Source organism: Lissotriton vulgaris, chromosome 1_1, assembly GCF_964263255.1.
Source record: "Lissotriton vulgaris chromosome 1_1, aLisVul1.2, whole genome shotgun sequence".
NCBI lineage: Eukaryota > Metazoa > Chordata > Amphibia > Caudata > Salamandridae > Lissotriton > Lissotriton vulgaris.
In genome coordinates, this window is record NC_141685.1 from 1701310454 (window position 1) to 1701336810 (window position 26357).

At 43.1% G+C, this 26357-nt stretch overlaps 1 protein-coding gene across 2 annotated transcripts in view; it reads right to left on the bottom strand.

Annotated features, from left to right (window-relative positions):
* PRKCQ (protein kinase C theta) overlaps positions 1-26357 on the bottom strand; it is a 450307-nt gene that overhangs the window by 229997 nt on the left and 193953 nt on the right. For both annotated transcript variants that reach the window (XM_086918954.1, XM_086918955.1), the window contains 3 exons: positions 24497-24617; positions 15019-15176; positions 12025-12198 (listed from right to left, as the gene is read on the bottom strand). In XM_086918954.1, the coding sequence (XP_086775080.1) occupies positions 12025-12198; positions 15019-15176; positions 24497-24617 (453 nt within the window). The remainder of the gene's footprint in view (positions 1-12024; positions 12199-15018; positions 15177-24496; positions 24618-26357) is intronic.

Here is a 26357-nt window from a genome sequence, read left to right on the forward strand (position 1 = left end):
GTCATGCAAAACAAACAAAATGGCCACAGGGCAGGTGATGCGTCGGTTCCTTACATGCAGGAAAGGTGATGCGTTGATTTCTTACTTCGGGGGAGGTGATACGTCGATTCCTTACTGTAGCGCAGGGGAGGTGATGTGTCTGTTCCTTACCGGAGAAGAGGTGATGCGTCGATTTCTTACTGCGTGGGGAGATGATGCATCTGTTTCTTACTGCGTCCCCCAATGATGCATCAAACTTGGTGCCTCGATGCTATGCGACGATCCGGTACGATGCGTGAACCTTTGCTACCTCACTTCAAGCCTTGCATTTGAAATCGGTACGTCAGTCTCGGACTTCGGTGATTGGAGCACTCGATGCAGCGTGCAGCAATTTTTCGAGCTGCAGCAGACACTGCGACGGTTTCTTTGGTGATGCATCGGAAAACGGGTGCGGATGCGTCTCGCTTCTTTTACATTGCATCGATTTTCCAGCTATCTGCGGAAAACAGTTCTCTAGAGGCCCAAAACAACAGCAGGCACCTCTTGTAGGTCAGAACTCCCAGCAGTTCAGTTCAGGGGAGCTAGTGGTGAAGTCGTTGTGTCCCTTAGACTTCCCAACAGGAGGCAAGCTCAGTTTCTAGCCCTTGGGGATGTTCCTCAAGACGACAAAGCAAAAAGCAAAGTCCTTTTCACCTTTCCTTGGCAGCAAGCAGCCACTGCGGGCCAACCCCGGACAGCAAACAGTACAGGGGCAGTATTCCTCCTCAGCTTATCCGGCTCTTCTCCTTGGCAAAGGTTCCTCTTGAATTCCCAGAAGTGATCTAAGAGTCTGGGTTCTGGGCCCCACTTTTTATACACACAAATAATTTTTTCTCTGAAGGCAGAGAGTGTCTGTACCCAGCCAAAACCAGTTCTGTGCTCATTGGTGCAACTTACTGGCAGGAGGTGGAGACAGCAATGTCAAAGGCAGAGCAGGCCTATTCTGGGGAAAAGGAAATCTCCTCCCCCTATTCTAAACGCAGCCCAGGTCTATTCCGCCCAGCCCTAACTCATCAGACTTCTGGAGCCACTGTCCCTCTCCAGCCCCTGTCATCCAAAAGCCAGACATGCAGTACACAAACCGAGCAGAAGCACACTGGATGTTTAGGCAAGAAAAGACCTACCTTCTAAAAGCGGTATTTTCAATCACAGAATGAAATAGTTACCCTCACTAAAAGATGCATTGTAACATTCTGAGTTCAGGCATACTAAACTTTATTTTTCTACCTTGTTCCTAGGGTCAGTTGTGCTTATAAGATGTTATAAACAACACTCCCCATTCTGTCCTATGGGAACAGGTAGCCTTGCAACAGTGAAAAACTAAACTGGCAGTAATTTACTATCAGGACATGCCACACACACCAGGGTATGTCCTACCTTTTACATACATTGCACCCTACCCTCAGGGGTACCTTGGGCCTACCTTAGGGTTGACTAAGATGTAGAAAAGGGAAGGTGTGCACTTGCCAAGTCCACACAACAGTCCCAGACTTCACACACGCTCTGCAATGGCAGGCCAGAGGTACATTTACAGGCTGCTTCTGCGGGTGGCTCAATCAGTACTGCAGCCCACTAGCAGTATTTGATTTACAGGCCCTGGGCACACACAGTGCACTATAGTAGGGTCTGACAAGTAAATCAAATATGCCAATCATGGAATTACTAATCAATAACAACAATTTACAAAGGGAGCACGTGCACTTTGGCACCGAACAGCAGTGGCAAAGTGCCCAAAGCATAACCGAGTCCAACACAATGCAGAAACACAGGAGGCAACAGCAAAAAATTGGAAGAGAGACCCACGTCAATGGTGTCAGGTCTAACAGTCATTTCCTTAACAGGACAATAACTCAAGGACATGCCATACATGGTTCAGGATCCTTCTAAGGGATGTTATGCTTAGGAGGCCACTTATCATCAGGGCTGGACTGGCTACCGGGCAGTTGTGTGTGCTGCCGAGCTGGGGGCTAATTTCTCTGTGGTGGGGGCTTATTTTGTTGATGGGGACCTGCGTGCGCATTGAAATAAAAAAAGAAAAACGAATTTCGTTTTTCACACGCATATCCCTATCATCGAAAACAGCCCCCAGCTCGGCAGCACACACAACTGCCCGGTAACCAGTCCGGCCCTGCTTATCATGACAAAACATTTCAGGAATGCAACTATCCAAAACAGCTGAAACTTGAATCATTATTCCATTGTCAGAGCATAAAGATCTCTGTAAGAGGACAAATGGATGGATAGATAAATCATTTGAACCAACATAAGGAAGTAGCTTAAATCTCATCCCCTACTACCTTAAAAGAGACTGGCACTGCCAGTTCATTGTTTTTTTTGGAGGTTTAACACTACATTTCCTGACCAGCTGATCTGAGTTACTGCAATAAATTTATGCCGGCTCTTCATATCAATTCCGTCTCTGCTTCAGGCAAAATTCCCCTAGTAACACCGAACTGCAGGGCTCCTTAATTGAGAAGCAGCCAAGTGAAATCCACCTTATGCAAAACAATTCTTGCTGGGCATATTAGACCAAGTCACCTTGACCACCTTCTTTCTTTCTTATGTTTTTCAGATGAGATTTGATGGGCATGACAGTTTCAATCAATTCCGAAAAATTGTAGGATGAGCAGATCTCGCCGAGTCATCTTTGATGTTCTCTTTTATTCAATGTCTAAACAGGCTTATCTGAGTCCTCCTCATTTTTTTCTCTTTCACTGCGTGCTGCAGTTTACAACACGCACTGGAAGAGGAAATCACCTTGATTGTTTTTGTGCAGGAAGGTCACCCTTCCTGCACAAAAACAATCTCCCCACAACGCAGGCACCCTTGCACCATGATGCAAGGGTGCCTGCGCCGGAGCATGGCAGCAGCATGTGTGCCAGTGCAGGGGATAGCACAGAGATGCAAGATATTGTTGTAAATATATTGCTACCCTGTGCTTCAAAGCTAATGCAGCGCTGCACAACACAATTTGTAAATCTACCCCTAAGTGAGTGGGCCAGGTTATGGCTGCACTAAAGACAACTGATGAGATAGCTGACTCTAGATTGATCTGAATAATAACGAGTTGGTCAGAAGGCAAAATGGACTATTAAACTTTCTAATAAAATCTGTTAATATGGCTGCATCTCCAGAAAATCAGAGAAATCAGAGAACTCCAGGGCAACTACAAAAAAATATCCAGCAGCTTGGTCATATTTTGGGCTTTCACACTGTGGAGTTTACACTATATGCTGAGAAGGGTCCATACTTAGGCTAGGATTTAGGAGACTGGCTTCACAAGCTGCCAAGCTCTGGACATGGCTGTTATTCATGCTTCTCTTGTTGAGCCTTCCCAGATGTAAGCGTGCATCCTTCCTCTGTTGGGTAACACTACCAGTATTATGTGATAGCAACTTTCTGAGGGGTTACTAGATGGAGGATGGAGCCAAGATGCATAAGAAACTTCCATGAAGGCAGGAGAATTACAGTAGAGAATTGTAGAGGAGCCTTACTCTCAAACACCCTAGACTGGAGTAGATGAGCTTGGGATCCAGTTGGAGCAGGATTCCAGAAGATGCATCAGGATTGTATGAGCAGGATTTCAACACAAAATACCAAAGATTGCGAAATGCACACTTATTTGAGCACTTGTGATACATGGAATAATAGGTTCAAGCTTCTTCTATAAAGAAGAACAGGGAGTTAAATAGTAAAAGAAGAAGGAAGTGACAGACAAGAAATGCCACAGCCATTAGTGTTTGAGAAAAGCAATTGACAGAGAGTGCATAGGTGGGCATGTTAGTTTGGGAAGGAACAACCCACATCCGGTCATGAGACATATCAAGAACCCCAGCTCTAGGAGATGCACTCAAAATGATACAAACAACATTAGTTTAGAGTGTTGGAGTGTTAGAATCTTGGAACTGAACAAAAGGCTGTAGAAGTAGAAATCATGCTGAAAGGAAGTAACTCTCCTCTGGGGCGTGGATATTTCCACAGGAACGTCAAAGGAAAGATTCACACTTCATCCGAGAAAGTCCTTTTCTTTAAGAGCAGTGTGAAAGCCTTCCCAGTGGGTGGCAGGTCACATTTTCTGTAGTTCTACTCAATGTGGAAAGCTGTAACAGTCACTTATTTTTAACAAACAACGGCTGCTCATTGTACAACAGCACTGCTTAGACTCTAAGAGGAAGTGGGCATTTCATTGTAGTAGACCATTACACACTGGCCATGGTACTACAGACGTGCATTCCTTCGACAGCTAACAGTTCGACTTTTGCGTGGTTTCCGGGCAAGTTCTTGCTGGCCGCGAGCCGAGGCTTCAATTTCCTGCCAATAACCCGCGCTTGACAAACGGCTTCTACACTTAATTTTCCCTCACAAAAAAAGCACACGATGAGCTGTAGCGGAAGAGGCACGGATTTCGGATTTTTTGCTATAGTAACAAGCTATCAGTAAAATTGTGACGTGTTTTACTTGCCACTGCAAGTGTAGGGCGTCCTCGAAGCCAAAACCACATAGTCATCCCGACGCTGAAAGGCACTGGTGGGCTACTTGCCTGCCTGGCCAGTTGTTTTTTAATGCACTCCAGCAGTAGTATTAAATAGATTTTTCCACTGATCATCGACCGCAAAACCAGCAGGATTCCTGTGGAAAAATCTTGCACTGCCGTCCTCGTCCTCCTTCCTTTTGACTGTCGTCTGGGCCTTCGACGTCACCTTGCAGCGTGACTGAAAAATTCATTTTTATTAGAATTTCATTTGATCGTAATTACTTCTTTAAAGTAACATTTCACCTTTTGTTTTTCATTTCTGGATTCTGTTAATCCTTTGAATCAGGCAGCCTTTTAAAATCAATGTTTCTTTGACAGCTCTGTGCTCTTCTTCACTGTTTGAAGCTCCATATCTGAGGCTTCCGGTCGGCCTAGAAACCTTTACCAGTAATAACTCGCAGCCACGGATCACACAAGCCACCCGTCCCTCTTTCATGTGCCAGAATCTATGTAAATATAGTTTTAACCATGCTCCCAGATCCAGCAGCACGAGCATGTTTTACTGTGCCTTTCATACAGGTCAAATGATCCCTTTGCTCTCTCGAAAGGCCAGAGGAAAGGCTGCCTAAATCATGACAAAAGGCATCGGCTGTGAGGTGCAGCTGGTTAAATTCTGCTGATAAAAGGTACCAGCCGAGAGCTGTGCCCTGTGCCCTGTGCCCAAGAGGTACTATGTGCAACGACGTCTCACATTCAACGTGCACCGGCGTTGGTCTAATGCGGAAACATCAATCTTCCTCCTTAACCAAGCCTTTGCAAAACTGTACAAAAGTCCTATCGCCTTATTTCTGAATTCTTGAGATTTATTGCCATGTTATCTGAAATGGAAAGTATATGCAAATTATGTAAAAACAGAAGCCCATGACCAAGAAGATTAATAATCGCAGTTTAAAAAACTCAAAAGGAAAAGAAGTAAAATACAAACAGTAGACTTTCATAAATATTTAACCACATAATATATATAAATATTTTGGAACTAACTTTTGTGAATATATTTATGCTATTAAAATGTAATATATGTGTTAGGCCTGGCTTTTTCAGCGTGACCCTATTTTTCTTGGCTTTAGGACTCAGGTCACTTTACAACTGCTTATCAGTGCTAAAGTGCATATTCTGTCTGTGTAAATTGTTAAAGAAGGGTGTTCCATGATTGGCCTGTTTGGCTTATTACTAAGTCCCTAGTACGGCGCACTTTGCGTGCCCTGGGCCCGTCACTCAAATGCTGCTAGTGGGCCTGCAGCTCTGATCCTACCATCCACACAAACAGCCTTTTAACCCCTTCCATGCTGATGACGGCCCCCAGCCGTCATGCACTACGGTGCTCGTGTGCTGATGACGGCTGGGGGCCGTCATAAACCCGCCCACTCGCGATTCTGCCGCACAGGCGCAGAATCGCGGCCGCATGGAAGGGGTTGAAAATGTCTCAGACCTGCCACTGCAGTGTCTGCATGCAGTCTCTACTATTGACCTGGCAAGTGCACCCACTTGCAGGCCCTAACCTTCTCTTTTGTTACATGTGAGTCACCCCTAAGGTAGGTGCAAGGTTCATCTGTGGGCAGGATGCAGTGTATGTGAAAGGTAGGACATGTCCTGATGTGTGTAACAAGTCATGATAGTGAACTACAGTGAATTTAGTTTTTTCCTATTGAAAGGCGATCTGTCCAATAGGATAGAATGGGAGTTTATTTATAACATCTTATAAGTATTACTTTTCATGGTGACAAGATAAAAAGATGAAGTTTAGTATGCCCGAACTCAGTATATAAAAACACATCTTTTAGTAAAGATGAATTTTATATTATGTGTTTGAAAATACCACTTTTAGAATGTGGGTATTTGCTCACTCAGCCAAATTGTGTGCCTCTGATGGTTTGTTGATTGACTGTCTGGCTTTGGAATGACAAGGGGTTGAGGTTGTGCATTCACTGTAGACAGCCACTTGGGGGGTTTGAGGTTTGTCCTGCCTCTCCTGGATGAGTCAGGGCTGAGCTGAATAGATCTGGGCTGCATTTAAAGTAGGGGAGATTTCCTTTCATCTGAATGGGCCTTGTCTGCCTTATAGAATGCTGTCTCTACCTCCTGCCGGGAAGCTCGACCAGAGGACAGAACTAGTTTTGACTGAGCACAGAGTCTCTCTGACATAAGAGAACAAAGAGATTTGAAATATAAATATTGAGGCCCAGACCTCAATACTTCTGGACTCAAGAAGAACCTCTGCCAAGGAGAAGAGCTGGGAAAGTAAAGGATAAAAACTTTGATGTGTGCTGTGTATCCTGCTTGAAGAAGATCTCCAAGGGCTTGAAGTAGAGCTTGCCTCCAGTTCTGAAGTCTCAGGGACACAAATACTCCACCACCAGCTCCCCTGAACTACCTTGATGGGACTTCTGACCTGCCAAGAGGTGCCTGTTGCTGTGTCAGGCCTCTGGAGGATGTTCCAGGTGTTGGGAGATGGAAAAGAGATGCAACTAAGGGAAGCGCGATGCAACTACACCTGTTTCCAACGCATTGCCACTGTGCCACTGAAAAAACGGATGCAGCGCCTACCTGAGGCTGGAGAAATCACTGCACGCCGAATCCAGTGCACTCACCTCCAAAGTCCGAGATCACCACACCGATTACAACACAGGCCCTGTTCTGCGGAACGAAAGAACCAACGCATCATGGGATAGCGGCTGGAGAGACCAACGCAGCACCGTTGCTGTGCAATTGAGAGCCACTGCATCCACAATCCCCAAGCAACGCAACTGCGTGCCAAGTCTACAATTACACCAGGGCAGCATTAAGAAACAAATGCATCACCTCCCCGCACAGTAAGAAATCAACGCATCACCTCCCCTTCGGTAAGGAACTGATGCATCCCCTCTCCTGTGTACAGAACTGATGCATCACCATTCCTGGGCGTGAGGAACCGATGCATAACGTTCCCTGTGGCTGTTTTTGTTCATGATTGTAATGCATTCAAGGTACTTTGTGTTGAAAGTGTCTCATTTATAGTTTGCTATGGACAGAATTGTTTTTGCCTTCTAAGGATTACATTTTATTTACTGTATTGTGCATTTTTGTTGTTTTGGTCTGTTTGGTTTTGATAAAGTTTTCTTATTTTTCTAAACTAGTGTGGTGTCCATTTGTAGTGATTTAACTGTATTACTGTATGTGTGAACAAATGCTTTACACACTGCCTCTGAGATAAGTCTGTCTGCTCAGGTCAAGCTACAAGGAGGTGAGCAGGCATTATTTTAGCAGTGTATCTCCCTTACCCTGACTAGGAAGAATGGTTCCTACTTGGACAAAGGTGCAAACCATTGCTAACTAGAGACCCCAATTTCTAACATTATGCCAGTTTCCTGAACAAAGAGGTTTGCAGACTCCAAAGCGTTTTAAAAAAGGTTTTTAAAACGTTTGCCTTCTTTACTTCGCGTAGGCCTGTTTTTTTTTTCAGGGCTTATAGTTACAGTTGTATTCGTACCTTTAAGTGAAAAAAGAGCCACTGATATTCTCTTTGACCTGTATGTACAATCTTTTATTTCACATGCACCTATGGATACGTTTCGAACCAATAATAATTTCTAAGATGAAAAAAAGAGCCATCACCACACCCAGTGCTGGTGGTTTCTGTAGCCACAAGTATATCACTCGCAGTAGAAAAGAAAAAGGGAAACAATTATATCTATACTTATAGTTTTTAGTTCACCCTTAGCGTCTTCTTTTTCCCAGGGGTTCTTGCTAAGATAATTCATGACAATTAAGAAGAGAGACATTCTAGTCTCCTAGCTAAGTGTTTTCTCCTTTCTTTTGACTTTAAAGAGGAAAACACACTCCGGAAATAACCAAAGTACTTTTCTAAAAACAGAGACTCCTTTACCCTTGTGAGGCCGGTTATAGTTAACAGAAGCGTTAAGTGTGGAAAAGGTTCTTTCAACTCCCAGTAATGTTTTATTATTAAAAGGCTTATTGTGGCGGTGGTGAAGGATTAAAGGGGCTGACAAGGATCCCCCGAAAAATAAAGGTCTGTAGGGAATCAGGTGGGAAACAAGAAAGGAGAAAGGGAAAAAACCTCGAAAAAAACAACGCACTCTTTCATTCTTGGGCATTCTCTCGCACCCCGGGTCCACTCACTTGTTCACACAACTGTTCCCCACTTCTTTCTAAGGACACGTACCTCTGTCTGCTGCAACTCCCCTGAGTTTGAGCCGCTCGTAGGCTCCATCTGTAGTGCACCACTACTCCTAACACCCCGATTCAGGGGCCTCGTCGACATCAGTGTCCACCTCTTCCATGGTCGAGCCTTCTCATACATCACTCCTCAAGTATGGAACAACATCCCACTCTACATTAGAGTCTCTCATTTCTTCTTGAATTATGAAAAATGCTTGAGAATCAGATTTTCGTGTAAGTTCCCAGGAAGCTAACCTTCACTCGTCTGCAAAGCCCCATGATACTTCCACTGGTGACAATGTGCTATAAAATTGCATGTCACGTAACGTAACATTAGAAACGAGGACCGACCATATGCAAATCAAACTTGGTCCCCATGCAGAAAACGTGGAAAAATACAAATTTGTGTTCCTTTCTTCAATTGTTCTTCTGATTTAGACACAAACATATTGTCATGCCAGTAAAATACTGACCAGGTGGCAATCATAGAAACCTCGCCCCTCTACTGTACCTTGTAGTTATGGTCCAGCCCTTTGAGGACCAAAAAAATACACCAGCTAGTGAGCATGGGTCAAAGCATCATTTAATGCCATTTGGATGTAAGCCTTCCAGGTATGTTGCAAAGCTGGGAAAATTATTGTATGCTATAATTACATTATGTAGTTTCTGGAATGTTACCATGACTTAAGTGAGACCTTCAAAAGAAGTCTAGTAAAATTCAACTGTTTTGTTTACTTTCAAATATTTCTTGCCTCTGGGTTGCAAGAAAATCATCTTGGAATGTTAATAAGCACTGGCCCACTTTAAGGTTTTCCTGCATGCTGCATTGATAGAGCGAGGTGGCAAAGCAAAATTTTGTGTACCCCTCGTGAAGTCAATGTTCCATAACGTTAACATTTGCTAATGATGTGTTGTGGTGAAATAATCAACGATAGTATAAGTTGCACACATATGTACACGTGGAAGTACTAATTTTGCCTGCATGAAGCAATATAACTAACTAATTTGTATTGTTATTGTGATGTGGACTAAGGCACAGCTTAATATAAACAAACGCAGCATGAATGTGCTTATTGTACACGTTTTTGTGCTGGAAAAGTCGTTGGATATGTAAGTATAAAACGCATTTATATAGCTTATTTGCTAGATAATAACTACTGGGGAAACATTAGGAAGGTGGGAGGTAAACAGAAGGGCTTTAGTTCCATATTTAACATGAATTTGTGTTTGTTTCTACGATAGTTCCAAAAGTGGCCTCTGAGGCCTAGTGAAAACATGGCTGCCCTGGTAAACTGCAAGCGAGTGCAGAACTGTGCATGTGCGCTCAAAGCCTGTAAGTGAGAGTGAGCTGCCTGTGCTGGGATGGGAAGTTCAAGGTTACTGCGCCCTAGAAGTCAGGATGGGTGCCAAAACATGGACATTCGAGTGTTTGAACGTGGGAAAGATCTGAGAAGTTACCAGTCGAGGATGTGACTAGGCCAAAGACTTTCCTAAACAATACCCCTTTATTAATTTGTTTATTCACCGTGAACATGATGTTGTGATGGTGAGGAGATGCTCACCCACCCCAAAATTGTCCAATCAGAATCCGAATTGGTGATGTTAGATACTTTTTAGATAGATTAAGTTAGGAAATTAGTGTATAAAAACCCCTCATTTTGTGTTAAAGTATCGCTCCTTTCGATTTCATCTCGAAGTGCTGTCGGATTGCAGATCGATTTCTGGATGTAAGACTCTTTAAGTTTATTTCTTGTTTCTTTTGCAGGACTGAAGGATAAGATGAGGGCGTTAGTTAGGGATGTTAGGAGATAATGAATTGGGAACTATCTGTTCTTTGCTAAACTTTACACTGAACTTTTAAATAAATGTCTATTTTCCGAGCTTTAAAATAAATGATCATTTTTTAAATAAAGTTTTTGAAATTTTCCTGAATAAAGAATTATTAAATGCCTAAATATCAGGCATGCTAAAATGTTGCTTTTAATAAAAATTAGATAAATGAAAAATTAAAGCTGGTCTTGTATTTTGCTACGCCTATTTTTCTTACTAGTTGATCTATTGCCACTATGGTGGTGTGTCGGAATAAAATTGACATTTGTTGAAAACCATGGTAAACCGTTTTAAAACTGCAGGTGTAAATAATAATTAGTTAAGTAGGTTTAGACACTCCACCAATGTTACAGCATTACTCCTTTGTATTTCACCAATCCCTGAAGTAAAGCCAAGGTGATCAGAGAAAGTGTGTAGTGTTATGGGCCCCACTGGTGAATGAATGTGTGACTGGACATTTCAGGGAAACGGTGATCCTGGTTTAGAAATTATTTCTGGAGTACCACTGCAACAGCAACACACCTCATTAGTGCCTGAAAAAATGTGACCACATCACTCCACCCTGATGGAACTCCACAGGCGCACCTTGCTGCAAACAAAACCAGCTGCATCATCTACAAAGACACCTTTCAGATGGAAGATGAAGAGTAAAAATGGAGAGAAAAAAACACATGGTAAAAGGCCTTTCCAATCTATGCAGCAAAGATCTGAAACAATATGATCCTACCCATCATTGCAGCCACAATCCTGCGCCAATGTAGGAAATGGCAGAATACTCACCTCTTTAAAGAACACTAACTCATGATGTGGTAGTAGTCAACAAACCAGCTACCCACCTCCTATCACACAATGACTCGGTCTTTGAGTTTGAGCATTTACAACTGTCTACTGTCATTAGGCTACTTTTGTACTATTTAAATGCCACATACATACATAGATAATGTAGTAATCTCGAAACAGTTTGTCAGCATTTGATTAAATATGTACCTTTGGAAATATGTAAACCAAAGCTTTCCACCCAATGTGAATAATATAATGTATTTAAAATATATGCACTTATTGTATTAGGGCTCTAAATGATATGCGTATTTAATATAGCGATATCAGCACAAGAAAAGTTGCTTCTTGCAAAGTTGCTTTCACTATGCCAGACGACTAATAGTAACCTATTGTGATGCCATTTCCTGTGATGTCACAAGAGAAGCCTCGCACGTCTTCTTTCTGTTAGGGGTCCCTAAAAATCCAATAACCGTCCCTTATTGCATCTGTCTCAGCATGTTTGTGTTTACAGATTTATTTTACCATACCGTACAGAAGAACAACTCATTTTGGCCACAATAAACGGACTCTTGCTAACACATTCAGAAAATATGCTTTTCGCTTTGAGTGTACAATATTTAAGCTTTGTCTGTGCTCTGGGGTTTCAGCTCAAATGCCTGTAATGCTTTAGATGAAGCACGTTTCGCTGTGAGTATGGGAGAGCTTACCTTAGTCTGGAATGTGCAGTAGACGTGTGTGAGAAACGGGTTCTCCCAGGCCAGTGACAGGACGCGCTTCTCCACCATCGTACACTCTATGTCATCATCCATCAAAACCACGTCTTTTTTCAATACTTTCACAGCGAAAAATTGATTTACTTTCTTCAGCTCGGCAAGGAATACCTAGCAGAGAATGGTAACCTTTTCAGAGACAGGGAGCACTCGTAGGGTATTCATCATTGTCACAAAGTAAATGAGAAAGTGATGCATCAGTCTTCCAGACCTCCAGCCAAATTGCATGAACTTTTGGAAAACCAAGATCTTTTATCGAATAGAAAGCCAAAGATGGTGCTAGGAATGGTGCAACATATGAGGAACAATGAAGGGCCTGCTGATTTGGAGGTTCAGCTCATAATTTAAAAAAAATTCTTGGCTGGCTGTATTTTAAGAAACTTTGAATTTTTCGTTTTCTCTTTCTCTTGATCAAAGTATTGCTGGACCTGGTAACTACTATCTCCGCTTTTGATACAGCTACATTCAAACCACCCTAACGAACCCTGATGGAATTTCCAAAGCTTAGTTTTTGTTCACGAAGGGCTAAGTCAAAAGTCCTGGAAATCTGTGAATTCAGCGGATTTTCAGGAGTATGTCTGGTGTGCTTAAACATTTAACTCAACGCCTGTGACAGGAGAAAGTGCACTGTGTGACTGTTCACATTTATATTTGTTGTGCATTTTGCACTTTAAAATCTGTGTTGCCAGATGGAATGCATGCTTTTGCTGTGAAAAAAAACCCTTTCTACGGAACGCAATTAAAATTAACCCTGGGCGTAGTAGCGCTACGCGTAGCTACGCGAAGCTACGCGAAGTGCACTTCACACTACGCGAGCTACGTGTAGCTACGCGAACTGCGTAGTGCACTGTGCAAAATGATGTTCGCACTTATTTCACAGTGCTGGATGCTTGTCCGCACTGTGAAATTAGTGCAAACCGCATCTTGCACAGTGCAAGCGGTCGTTTTCTGCCGCTCGAGTAGATTTCTACTCGAGCGGCAGCTTTATCAATGGAGACTGGTAGTTTCTCATCGCGAGCATACGCGACCACTCGCAATGAGAAACCTGACCTCCCCGTGTTGAGAATCTCGCCTGGAGGTTTATTTTCCACGCTCGCGATTGGCAACTTAATGTTGCTGATCGCGAACAAGGAAATGTCTCACAGGGATTTCATTTTGCTCATTCGCGGTCGCCAACCTGCCGTTGAGGACCACGAGCAAGCAAGCAAAAAATGACCGCTGCACTACGCTACGTGTGTTTGCACTCTGCTACCTGCAATTCGCGTAGTACGAAGTAGCGCAAAGTTTGCAAACTACGCAAGCGTAGCGTAGTACTTCGCCCAGGGTTAATATGGATGAGTTGTTTTTTCTCACAGGGGAAACTAGTTAACAGGGTCATTTAGACCTTGGCGGGTGAGCCACTAGCTAACAAACTGTGCCATCCTCAGTTGTAGCGAGGTCTGATCCACACCTTCAGAGATCCCCGCCTGCCTGGCCGGATCTCTAAACTTCAGAGGATCCATCGCTGAGGCAAAACAGATGTCAGGGTATCCTTCCTGTGCAAGTTCGAAAGGAAGCTGTTTCTTTGGCTTTAAGCTCCTTTGCTGCCTAGGAATGTTTTAATATGGTTGTTTTTGATTGTAAATTAACGGATCATCAACACTACATTATTGATCACGGAACCCCAAAAAACATTATATGGGAAAAAAAAGAAAATTGCTGGACTGGATTTCTTATTTGCTTAGCAATATTTTTTGCGCTGGACCAACATACTGAGACCTCTTTTTACAACCCCTGAGCTCGGAGTCAATAACCAAGGATTACTTTGATTATATTTGATATGGTATGAATTGATTAAATTCAACTCCCAGAATGCACTGTGTCAGGATACTTTGAACAGCATGGGCCATGGCAATTTGATAGGGTGAAACAAACAAACGACTACTGTTAGGGGGTGAGGTTGACCTCCTGGTCGAAATGTGGTTCCGTCTTTTTGCTCACTGTTTTTTTAAACTAATACAGAACTTTTGTACAACTTTTCCTCTTAGGTGCCCTCCCCCTTTTCAATTAACGGACTGTGTTAATTATATGCATACATGGCCATTTAAATGTTTTAGAGTGGGTTCTTCAGTCACAGAAAATGGGTTATTTGTAACTTTAGTCTACTGACCCCAAAGAATATGGTGGCAAAAGATCACCGCTCAAGCAGACCATTCAAACCCTGACAACTAGAGCTCCTGACTTAAGGAATGAATTCACCAGAAACCAGTAGAGTGAGCTTACAATGGGAGATATTGTTCTTACAGTACTGTTGGCATAAAAGCATCTCGAGTGAATGAAATTGAACAGTCAACGCTATCTCAAGGTGCACATATTGAGGAAGCTAACATTTATTTAGTGCTATATAAGGACAATCCTGATATCTGGTGCAAATAAATTACAGTACTGAGGGGATAGATACTTTACAACAAATTAAAGTGGTCCACATTTTTTTGTGAGACTGCCCTACTCTAACTGGATAAACGTGAGATTTTAGACCTATATAGACTCTTGCATGAGATAAAAAAAAAATAGATTTCTCATTTTCATAGTGCTATTTGCTAGAATTTCAAAAGGCTTTCAGAAAGACCATTTGAAGAGGGGTGGTCACGATTAATAATAATAGTGCTTGATGGAAGCTAAACACAAAGAATGTTTGTGACTGGGAGTATACTGATGAAACTCTACCACGTTAATTCAATCCACCGGAGAGATCTCAAATAATTTACTGATCACTGGGTCCTATTCCAGTTGAGCAGATGCACATTTTCATACTTTCTTGAAATGAGTACCTATGAATTGGGTAATAGTTAACATATGATCTTGAAGCTCTCAAAACAATGTTTCCGCACTACATAAAAAGAAATTCATTATATTACTCTTTTCATATTGCAAGAACCCATTCAAACTTACCTTGCCGAAACTTCCTTTGCCCAACAGTTTATGCAACAGAAAGTCCTCGATTGTCATTCTGACAGTTTCATAGTCTGGTGTCCTGAAGTCACACTCTGTGACAGACTCAAGTTTCTGCGGCTCTTCTCTGATTGATTCCCAGTATATGCCTTGAGGTTCTGCAAATGAATGTGAAATGTAAAAAACAATGATGTTGAACACATGATTGAATTCTACAGGGTAAAGCAAATTCCATCGCTACCAGGGTTCATATGTTCATGGCTACGATTTTAATTAAACCCAAGTTTTTCCCTTTGTGGGAAGAAATATGGTTCATTATATGTTGTGGTTGTGTGACCTCACAGGGTACTACACTTACCAACCCCTTTAGGACTGGTTGGTTTCGTTTGTCAAACCTTAAGCTCATCCCTGGGTAACTGTGGCCCTGAGCAGCAAGGCTTACATAAAGCAACAAGTGTAAAGCTTTAAACAGCTCCAAAACAATTGAAGAGGAAATTGAAATGCACCCAAGAAATCCGACACCAATTAAAAAAAATAGACTGTATTTTTATGTATTCTTAGACATCATAATGGAAAGATCCACAGGAGGGTGGTGGAGATCGAAAATTTACAAAGTATGGTAAATCAAAGCATTTCACTCAGCTGCAAACAAGCATTGGCAAATTCAATGCAATATGACACAGAAACGTTTTCACCAAAAAGTTGGGCTAGTTGTACTGCGGTCACTTAGATTCACTTTAAGTGACCAACTCCAGTAGGGTGTCAGTAGAGGGGGGAGAAAGGTCCACAGAAACAGTAAGGTGAACAAATTATGTAGTATTCGGTCAGTTTCAGGCACTTTATTCATTGCAATGCCTTCCTATGGTAGTGGTCCTGATGAAAGGGATGCTGAAGTTGCTCAAGGAAGATGTGAGCACAATGCATTTGACAGGGGTTTTTCCTGCGGCTACTCCTTAACCCATGAAGGTGGTGAGGAGGTTCAGGTCACAGTGTTGACATCCCTCAAAGTCCTCCCAGTGCTGGTAGAAGTCCAATCGCCACTGAGCTACCAGTTGCCTGATATCATGGTCATAGCCAAATTCTTCCCTTGGCAATAACTCGGTTTCTGGGCAACCAAGTTGCACTCCAATGACTCTCCCGGGCTCAGCGAACTTGGGTGCAATTTTGAACATCAGGTCTTGGCCCCGGGTACTGCACCGTGGAGGCTGGCAGCAGTCTGAAGATTCTGGGCTATCAACTTGCCCCAGAACGCTTCTCAGCTGTTGTGGCACTGTCTTGTGAACAGGAGGTCAGCCAACTGCAATTTAACAAGGTCTCTTTAGCGTTATTATTTACTAGGCTTATGTTCATGACTCTCTGTGTGTATTTTACATCTTTTATTTGTTTTCATATTTTATGTGTGTTTGGTCCAAGGATTCAGGGCACCAGTTTAAATCCAGCCATAGAAATTAGGGATTCAGATATTCTTTTTTGTACATAGGGCAATGGTTGCGAGGCTTAAAAGCATGCCGGTTAGCTGACCAGAGCACTGCCAGGAGGGGGGCCCAGAATGCCTCTATGATTAGCAAGTGTAGCAGAGCACTAGCATCTAAAACTGATGCACCATTCAAGTTGCTAAAGACCCTTGAATGGGTCCCACCAGGGCACAGGTGGTAGATGGCATCCACCCACTATTTTCACAGGGTGGACACCATCCACCCTGCCAAGAATCTTGGCCCCATTGAAATATGTTGACCTCATCCCAGTGTAATTTTCAGACACTGGGACACTTTCATCAGTGCCTGTGCATTGCCTGCTTTAATTCAGAGCAGCAAGACCAGAAGCGGAGGACACTCCTCATACTTCACAGCCAAGAACTGGAATGACCTACCAAAACACCTCAGAACCTCCCTCTTCCTCACTGACTTCCAAAGGAACCTCAAGACATGGCTCTTCAAGATGAAACAGGCATGATCTCCTCTTCTCGCCTCGGGCCTGCCCTGCTCAAAGCCTGGATACCTTCACTGGTCAATGGCAGGGCTGGACTAGCCATAGCGGGCACTGGGCGTCTCCCCGGTGAGCTGCCAGGCTGGGGGCTGTCTTGGGACCCCTGTGGGAGCCGTTTTTGTTGCAGGGGGCTGGTTTTGCAGCATAGTTGCAATATCGCCTCCCTGTAACAAAAGCTGCTGCCCCCCCCCCCGTGTGGCCGGTCCAACTCAATTGTCAGGATCAGCTTGCATTCCTAGTCCAGCCCTGGTGAGTAGGCGTGCTCAACAAATTCACGTAACATAACATAAAATACCATAACATACCATACCACAACATAACATATTTCCCTATAGTAATTCACCACTAATTCTGTTCTTTTGGGTTCTGGAGTAGTGTGCTACTCGCCAAAAAGCACATCTATGCCTCATCAGGGGTAACAAGTGATATATAAATGCAAACCTTCTATTATCCCTCCACTATCCTTTTTCAATCCAAATGACAGACTCACATGTCCATCACTCAAATTAACTTCATATTTCCCTATACTAATTCACCACTAATCCTTTTTGGGTTCCGGAGTAGCGTGCTACTTGCTGAAAAATGCTTCTATGCCTCATCAGGGGTAGTAAGCACTTTATAAATGCAAACCATTCCCTCTTCTATCATTCCACGATCCTTTTTCAATCCAAATAACAAGCTCACCGGTCCACCGCTCAAATTAATTTCATATTCCCCTATACTAATTCACCACTAATACTTTTTGGGTTCCGGAGTAGTGTGCCATTTGCCTGAAAATCGCTTTGAGGCCTGGTCGGGGGCAGTAAGCACTGTATAAATGCAAATACAATTACAATAACATAACAACGTGAAGGCGGCAAGGGGGTGTTATATTCCTGAGCTAGGCCCATGTAGGGAAGCAGCTTATTTCTTACATTTTCCTCACAAATAACATTTCCAGCTGTGACCTTTTGCACACATTTGCATGCATGAGAATGTTGGATTAGTTTCTTTGAAACAAAACTTGTTTTTACATTTAGTTTCACACAACATTATCACAACGCCCTGAACATCATGTACAAGGTCTCGTTTCGCACTACGTACAAATATCATCACTATCTTCATCCATGGGGCGACAGAGCTATCTATATATATTTCCATAACTTCACTAATCTATGTGCACATCGCAAAGCTACTTTCTATTATAAAAGATGAGCATCCCAATAGATTAGCAGAGGAGATACTTCCCCTGACACCAAGGGTCCTTGTATGCTGAGAAATCTCCATGAAGTTGTCTGACATCTCGTGAGGGGTGGCCAGTTCGTGACCACAAGGAGGTCCTTCACTCTATCCCATCAGGTAATGGGGTTGGACCTGTGAGTCTTAGGGCAGCCTTCCCCCAAGCGCTTTTTTCAGCTTGCCTCCAATTTTGCTGATATCGTTTTTATTGATCTTAGGGCTCTATGCACTTTACCACTGCTAACCAGTGCTAAAGTGTTTGTGCTCACTCCCCTAAACATGGTTTGGGGATTATATACCGATTTGCATATTTAATTTACTTGTAAGTCCCTTATAGAGTGGTAAAGCATTTACCTAGGACCTGTAAATTTAATACTAACAATGGGCCTGCAGCACTTATTGTGCCACCCACTTAGGTAGCACTTTAAAACATGTCCCAGGCCTGCTATGGCAGCCAGAATGCAGTGTCACATTGCCATGTCGACTTGGCATTTAAAAGCACTTGCCTAATAATATATATGTCACCCCTAAGGTAGGCCCTAGGTAGCCCATAGGGCAGTGTGGTGTGCAGGTAAAAGGTAGGACATGTACTTTTCCGTTTTATATGTCCTGGTAGTGAAAAACTCCCAAATTTGTTTTTCACTACTGAGATGCCTACCCCTCCCATAGGATAACATTGAGGACTCCTTATTACATTTGAAGCCGTAATTTAGAGGAGGTGGATCTGTCATGTTTGGTTCTTATGGAATTGTAATGATAAATCCCCTTTAATGGCAAAGTTGAATTTATCATTACAATTTTGAAAATTTAACTTTTAGAAATGTGGCCTTTTCCTGCTCTCAGCCCTGTGTGCTTGCAGTCTGTCTATGTTTGCATGTCTAGGTTGTGTCAAAGGTGGCCTTTGCATGCTGCTGTCTAGGGGGAATACACAATGGGAGCTCTGGTGTGACTTGAGGGGCCTTGACGCGGAGGGAAAAACTAGACACAGCCTCACACTTACACCTGAATAGGCTGTGTCCTGTCTCCACTCAAAAGGGCTGCATACCCCCTGTGGTGAGTCTGGAAGGGAGGACCTTAGTGCACTACACAGACCCTTCTTTGAAATCGACCCTACTTCAAAGGCAGCTCTGGGTATAAGAACAGGACCTCAGGCCCTACCACTTCAGTATACTTCTAGACCTGTGGATACTACGCAAGAGAGAAGGACTGCTGTGCTGCTGAAGAAGGTGTTTCAACGCGGAACCCCTGAGGCGACGGGACGCAAGATTTTAGCAGTAAACTTGTCCGTTTGGAGTGATCTATCGTGATCCCTTACATAGAAGCCTAAGTTTACAAAGACTTCAATGTGACAAGATTTCTGTCACAGATCTACAACAAAGACGGACCCACTCTCCGAAGTCCCATAATAGAGGACACCGCTTTCCCACTATTTATGCTTAAAAAGTCCGCTAGTTGAGGACAACGTTTTTCATAGATACGAGTGGAATACTGATGTTCCATCACACTTTATCCACATAGAACACAAGGCGTGATATCTTGGATGGGCAGAAAAAACTGCAGCCTCAAGCAAACAACCACTGATAGAGCAGACTTAGACCTGCCCACTTTCAACTACAGTCTAGTGATAGCAAGGGGTAAAACTATTTATCTTGACTCCGCTTACATGACAGAAAATAAGATTAAGTCTTGAGAAAGATGGTGTAATTTACCATATCCATCGAAACGCGTCGACACACTTTTCCTGTACAATGCATGATACGGGAACTTCTGTTGGAACACAGATTTAATCATTGTACAAAACAAAGTGTCATCATTGGCAATTGGATCGACTAACTGTAGTGAACAATTTTTCATGTCTTACATGTTTCTGTCTGTGTTTTTTTGATTATGCGGGTCATAATCGATTTCGTATCAGTTTAACTTTATTGCATTTTTTGTCTAAGTCTTTTAATTGATTTTTATCTGATGTGTATTATATTGTGTTTTCTATGAATTGTATAAAAAAATAATTGAATAAATAATACAACTGTTTTCTTAACATTTTGCTACTTATTATTGTTTACTAATGTACTAAATTGTGAATTTAGATCAAGGGGATAGACTCTTTATAGCTGCTGAAGAACTGCCACTCTGCTGGACTGCTGTTCTGGAAGAACTGCTGTCTTGTTGTGCTGACATGCTGCCCTCCATGTGAATTGCACTGGACCAGCATCACTTGGTTCCCAGAACCCAGAATGACTCCAAGGACTTGTTGGCTGGCTCCTCCTGATCTGAAGTCCCAGGGACATAAAAAACTTCCAACTATCCTGCTTCTGCACCTGGATTCTGCCATCTGTAAGTCTGCGCTGCCAAGTGGTACCATCCCAGTCCTGGACCCTTGGAAGTGGGCCTAAGGAGCTTGCTTCATCCAAACCCCCATAACAAATCTCGAACTGGCACACTGGCGCCATAGCATGGATCCGAACTGGCGCATCGCCCCTGTTGTATGACCAGAACCGGTGCATCACCTCAGCTGCGAGAATTAACACTGACGCATCACCTTCAGAACCACCACTGCGCAACGCTCACCCCGGCTTGAGGTCTTTGCATCTCCATCGACGGCAGCCTCAACGACGATGCAGAGAACTCCACATCGCAGGCCCTGCTCTCATTGGAGCTGACGCATTGCTGCTGCTTCGCGGATCAGGACCAGTGCATCGCTGCCACTGTGAGGATCAACACATCGCTTCAACATCAATGTATCATTTCAGCTGCATCCCACACCCTCCTTGTTGACAGGATCTTCAACATAGATGCTTTTGTCAGTGTGTCAAAATTGGTCACTCTAGCCGACCCGCACTCCATTGTGGTCAGCCTGAACCTTTGACTTTCTCCCAGTTCCGCTCGACCAGATATCCCCAGTCCACGCTTTTTGCTTTTGAGCACTATTTTACAGTTCATACTTCAAAAATTCATACCTCTGGACTTATTAATTAGATTTTTTTTGTTTTGGTCTTGTTTTATTTATTAAATTAAACTCTATTTTTTTAACCAGGTATGGTATCTTTTTGTGTGGTGTGTTCACTGTTTTACTGTTTGAAGTGCTGCACAAATACTTTACACATTGCCTCTAAAGTTAAGCTTAACTGTTCTGCACCAAGCTACCAGGGGGTGACCACGAGTTACTTTAGGTTATGTTTGTGACTTACCCTGACTAGAATTGTGGTTCCTGCATGAACAACCTGAACCCGAATTCTAACTTGTGGCATAATGCAGCACATTTTGTGATGATACCAGATAATTATTTGGCATATCTCCACAGCTTAACACTGTCCAGACTAAGGTTTCACCTTATTAGTACTAGTTTAATACCGAAATATAGCAATATGCAAATGAAAGGTGAACAGTCAACCTTTGTGCAGTGCTTTCTACTGCATAGCAGAACAAATCTCAACATTTTTAGCAACTTTTGATCCGTCTGAGTTGGAAACAATTGTTTTGTTGTTAAAATTCTGCAAATTGTGCAGCAGATGATGGATCATGTGGAAAATAAGAAAAACCGATAATTAAGTGAAAAATGCAGCGGCTGCAGAATCATATAAATCCAGTGGCCCCGCATGAGACAGTGAGGCGTACAAGGTATCGGACACACGTCCTTCATAGCTTACTGTGCTATATTAGAAGGATTTCAATTTATGAACTGCAAGTAACAAAAGGAACTCAGTGCTAAAAAACTGTGCCTAATTTTCTTATATAGACAAGTTAAAAATCTTTCATCTGCATGTTACATGATGTGCGTGGCAGGAGACACATTAACCCTCCATGCTATTTTTATTAAAAACATGGACAAGACAAAACACAAATCTCTCCAGCAATTGTGTTAATCTCCTGAGTTATCTTATCACTTTTTATTATTCCCTGAGATTTATTCGAGATCTCTGCAGCATGTGCTTTACCCCCCCATAAGATATTTTAAAATGCAGACTTTGCAACCAATTAAGCAGAAAAGATTGACTGACATGTTTCTCCTTGTTGAGAAATTCTTTGTGGCGGTGTTTAAAAAAAAAAATTATAAATTGAGCCTCAGATATTGTATTGGGGTTGCATCCGTTTTTTGGCTCACCCCAGATGCAAAATCTCACTTGTTAAATGTTGTATTGCACTCAGATGTACTCATGGTAAACCTGCAAACGTACGTGTGAGTTCTTAAGATCTGATGTCACTTCTTGTAATGTCACTTCCTGTGAGTTCATGGGTTGTGATGCAGTTTCCTGTGATTTCACAGGAAACCAGCCGCTAACCTAAAGCCCCTCAGAAGTCTACTTGTGTTAGCCACACTTTGAAGTGTGTAAGTAATTGCCTACAAAGTTCAACTGCCTAGCCCATGCTGACAGCCTTGAAAGCAAAATTGATTCTGGCCCTCAATTACAGCAATTTGGCCTTTCCAGGTGCCTTCAGTAGGCTTTTAATGGACTCCTAGATCAAGGCGTACAAGGCAGTGTTGCTTGCCCCTCGGGAAGCCAGAAGAACGAGGCTGAGATTTGAGATGGGTCTAGGGACCCCAGACCTGATCTGTCAGGGGGACCTAATAAAGTACTACCTAAAGTTCCTGTGAGCCCCAGATTCCTCCTTCAAGCACCACCGGAAAACAACTTTTTAAGAGGAGAGCTCCTCTTGGCAAATAGAGTTAGGAACAGCAAATAGCAGCCTGAAGATAAGGGCAGACAGCTTGCACGCCCATGAAATTCCCTTTCTGCCTGGAAAAAAACAGTGAACAGGACAACAAAAGACTTCATGCTAGCCACACTACAGAGTCATTGAATGCATCTTACACCTTGAGGAAAGCATAGCCCTACTTTTATCACACACTTTGAGGCCTGGCTCGCAGGGAAATCCTCTACATGAGACTCATTGCTATGCTAATCCTGCCTGGGCACATAAAGAGAAGGCGTTTTCATGTAGGCTATGCAGTTATCGTAAAGAATCCTGGCTCCTCATGTTGTGTTGGTGTCCCAAACTGTCCACTGAGTGAACCCGCTTGTTTCTCCATTTATTTCGGGCTACGGGTGTAAGGCGCTGCAAGGTGGTCTCGGACTTGTGCTTCTCTGAAAACACAACATGCATACTAGCCAGACTGGGGAAGTTTACGAATTCTATCAGACTTTTACTTACTGAGGCTGCCATAAGCCGACACTAGCTCCTGGCTGGCTAGCACCTTGCACCTTATTTTTTTCTTCTCACAACTCTGAACGCCCGAGTATGTTTAAAGGTTCCAACAACATTCAAACTATCTTTTATCCTGTTGTAACTTGGTTTTAGTGTGCGATTTGACCCTATTAATGAAATATTATTTGCAAGGACTCTTCCTTCCACATTCCAAGACGTTTCACTTTTGATTGAATGTGCTAATTGTTTAGAAACGAATTTTTATCTTGTTGTAACCTGGTTTTAGAGTGCGATATGTTCCTATTTATGATATATTTGATTGCATTCTATCATATGTCCCTAAAAGGAAAGCGCCTGCGATACTAACTGTCGCTTTCTTTTATGTGTTATTCGAACGCACACTCTTTCTTTTCTTTCAGACATGTAATGATTTTAATGAATCGAACATGAATAAAATAAAAATACACTTCCTGGCATGCCACGTGCATTGCCACATGCCATGATGTCACGGGCAGTGATCTTACTTGAATACTATCTAATTTGGTTAGTCCTGACACTTCTTATTTTAAGGACTTGTGCCCTGGTCCCAACTAGAATGAACAATGAGTTCATACTGAGAAACACACAGAGTGTAAGAGGCCATGAGAGAAAGAAGAGAGAAAGGATTCACAACAACATCAGAAAATATGAACACATGGACAGAGTAGTGAATACATGGAAAAAAACATGCACTAGAAATGGTTGAGACAAAAATATAAATACATCAAAACAATCTCATAGAAAGTGTGTATTGTCAAATGCTAATCTTGCTATGGAAGTGTGGAAAGAAAATAAATAAAAAAAAAAAGCAATCTCACAGAAACAATTAACAATGGCATGCTTTGAGCAAGGTTAATACTGGGGGGGCATGTTTGATTCGTTTGTTAATAGTCAAGAAATAGGCAGATTAGAAGGTTATGGCCACTGTGAAAGTATTCGTAGAGATTTTATTCATGAGCTTATCTTTGATACTTTTTCAGATTTATTTTTCAGATTTTTAATTTCCAGTGTGCATGGAATAAATAGTCTTTCCTCGGACACATGGAGAATTGTAATTCTTCATTCCCCTTATACATGACACATGAAGTACCTTTTCTGGCTGTTGAAGGCAGTGGCAAAGTGGGCATTGTTGCATTTGTTGAAGGACTCGTCAGTCCTATTTCAACAGGTCTTTCTCGGTGGATGTACTCTGGATCCCGGAGACAGCGGGCCTAATTAAAGGAGATATGGAAAGAAACACATCATGTCAACTCTCATGGAATAACCACAAAGAATTGGCATGTCATGAACGGGGTACAGATATTACACTACTTAGAAAATAAATGCAAAAACATTATTATGAGAAATAGATTGGATTTTTCACTTAAATCCAAAAATGCGTGGTTGGCAGAATTGCCTTTTGGAACACTGGCCCAAATACCTCAGAGGCATTCAGAACCTTCTTCTTGTTTTGGAAAATTTGAATATCTGGTTATTTGAAAAATCCTTAGTATTGTTTGTAGCGGCACTTTAGAAATACCCGCGCGCCTTGAGCCATCTGGTTTCCTAGAGGGAAGCAAGGGACACTGGTTAGGGGAAACTGAACTCCTCAGAAACAAACAGATCTCAAACTTACAGGTTATTCCCTGATTCCTGTCTTCAAGTAGAAGGCCTGTTATTAGGACATTTTTGGGGTATTGCCATCTGGAGCAGAGGAAGACAGAGCGGGCCTTAAAGAAGAGGGAGCAGAGTAGAACAAGAATGAGGAGAACAACAGAGGTGGAGCAGAGTGAGGCTAAAGGGAGAGCAGAGCGGAGTGAGGCCATGGTGAGAGAGGTGGAGCACAGTGGAATGAGGACAGAGGAATAAGGGAGCAGAACCAGGAGGTCGTGAGCAGAGCGAAAACAGAGAGACGCAAAAACCACAGTTGATGGACAGAATGCAGAACAATGTCATACATTCACCCCAGTACAGAGATCTGGGCCTAAATCCATCGTTTTTTTGCACTCCACACCACCCCAGTTCAGACATGGCCATATGCAAATCAGTCTGACCCTGTGCCTCATGGAAAAAGTCCAGCCCGAACTGCCAAGCCATGCCTTCCCTGGACCGGAAACAAGCTTCCGATGACCGGTTTCAGGCATTCCAGCCGTCTTCAGCCCGGCTTGGTTGAATCCAGTGGTGTGGAGAGCATGGGACTCACGTCTGAGCATACCAATCCCACTCGGGGTGACAAATGCAAAAACCACAGTTGATGGACAGAATGGAGAACAATGTCATACATTCACCCCAGTACAGAGATCTGGGCCTATATCCATGGGAACAGTCCAGCCCGAACTGCCAAGCCATGTCTGAACTGGGGTGGTGTGCAGTGCAAATAAACAATGGATTTAGGCCCAGATCTCTGTACTGGGGTGAATGTATGACATTGTTCTGCATTCTGTCCATCACCTGTGGTTTTTGCATTTTGTCACCCCGAGTGTGATGGGTATGCTCAGACGTGAGTCCCATGCACTCCACACCACTGGATTCAAGCAAGCCGGGCTGAAGACGGCTGGAATGCCAGAAACCGGTCCTCGGAAGCTTGTTTCCGGTCCAGGGAAGGCATGGCTTGGCAGTTCGGGCTGGACTGTTCCCATGAGGCATAGGGTCAGACTGATTTGCATATGGCCATGTCTGAACTGGGCTGGTGTGGAGTGCAAAAAACGATGCATTTAGGCCCGGATCTCTGTACTGGGGTGAATGTATGACATTGTTCTGCATTCTGTCCATAACCTGTGTTTTTTGCATTTGTCACCCGAGTGGGATGGGTATGCTCAGACGTGAGTCCCATGCACTCCACACCACTGGATTCAAGCAAGCCGGGCTGAAGACGGCTGGAATGCCAGAAACCGGTCCTCTGAAGCTTATTTCCGGTCCAGGGAAGGCATGGCTTGGCAGTTCGGGCTGGACTGTTCCCATGAGGCACAGGG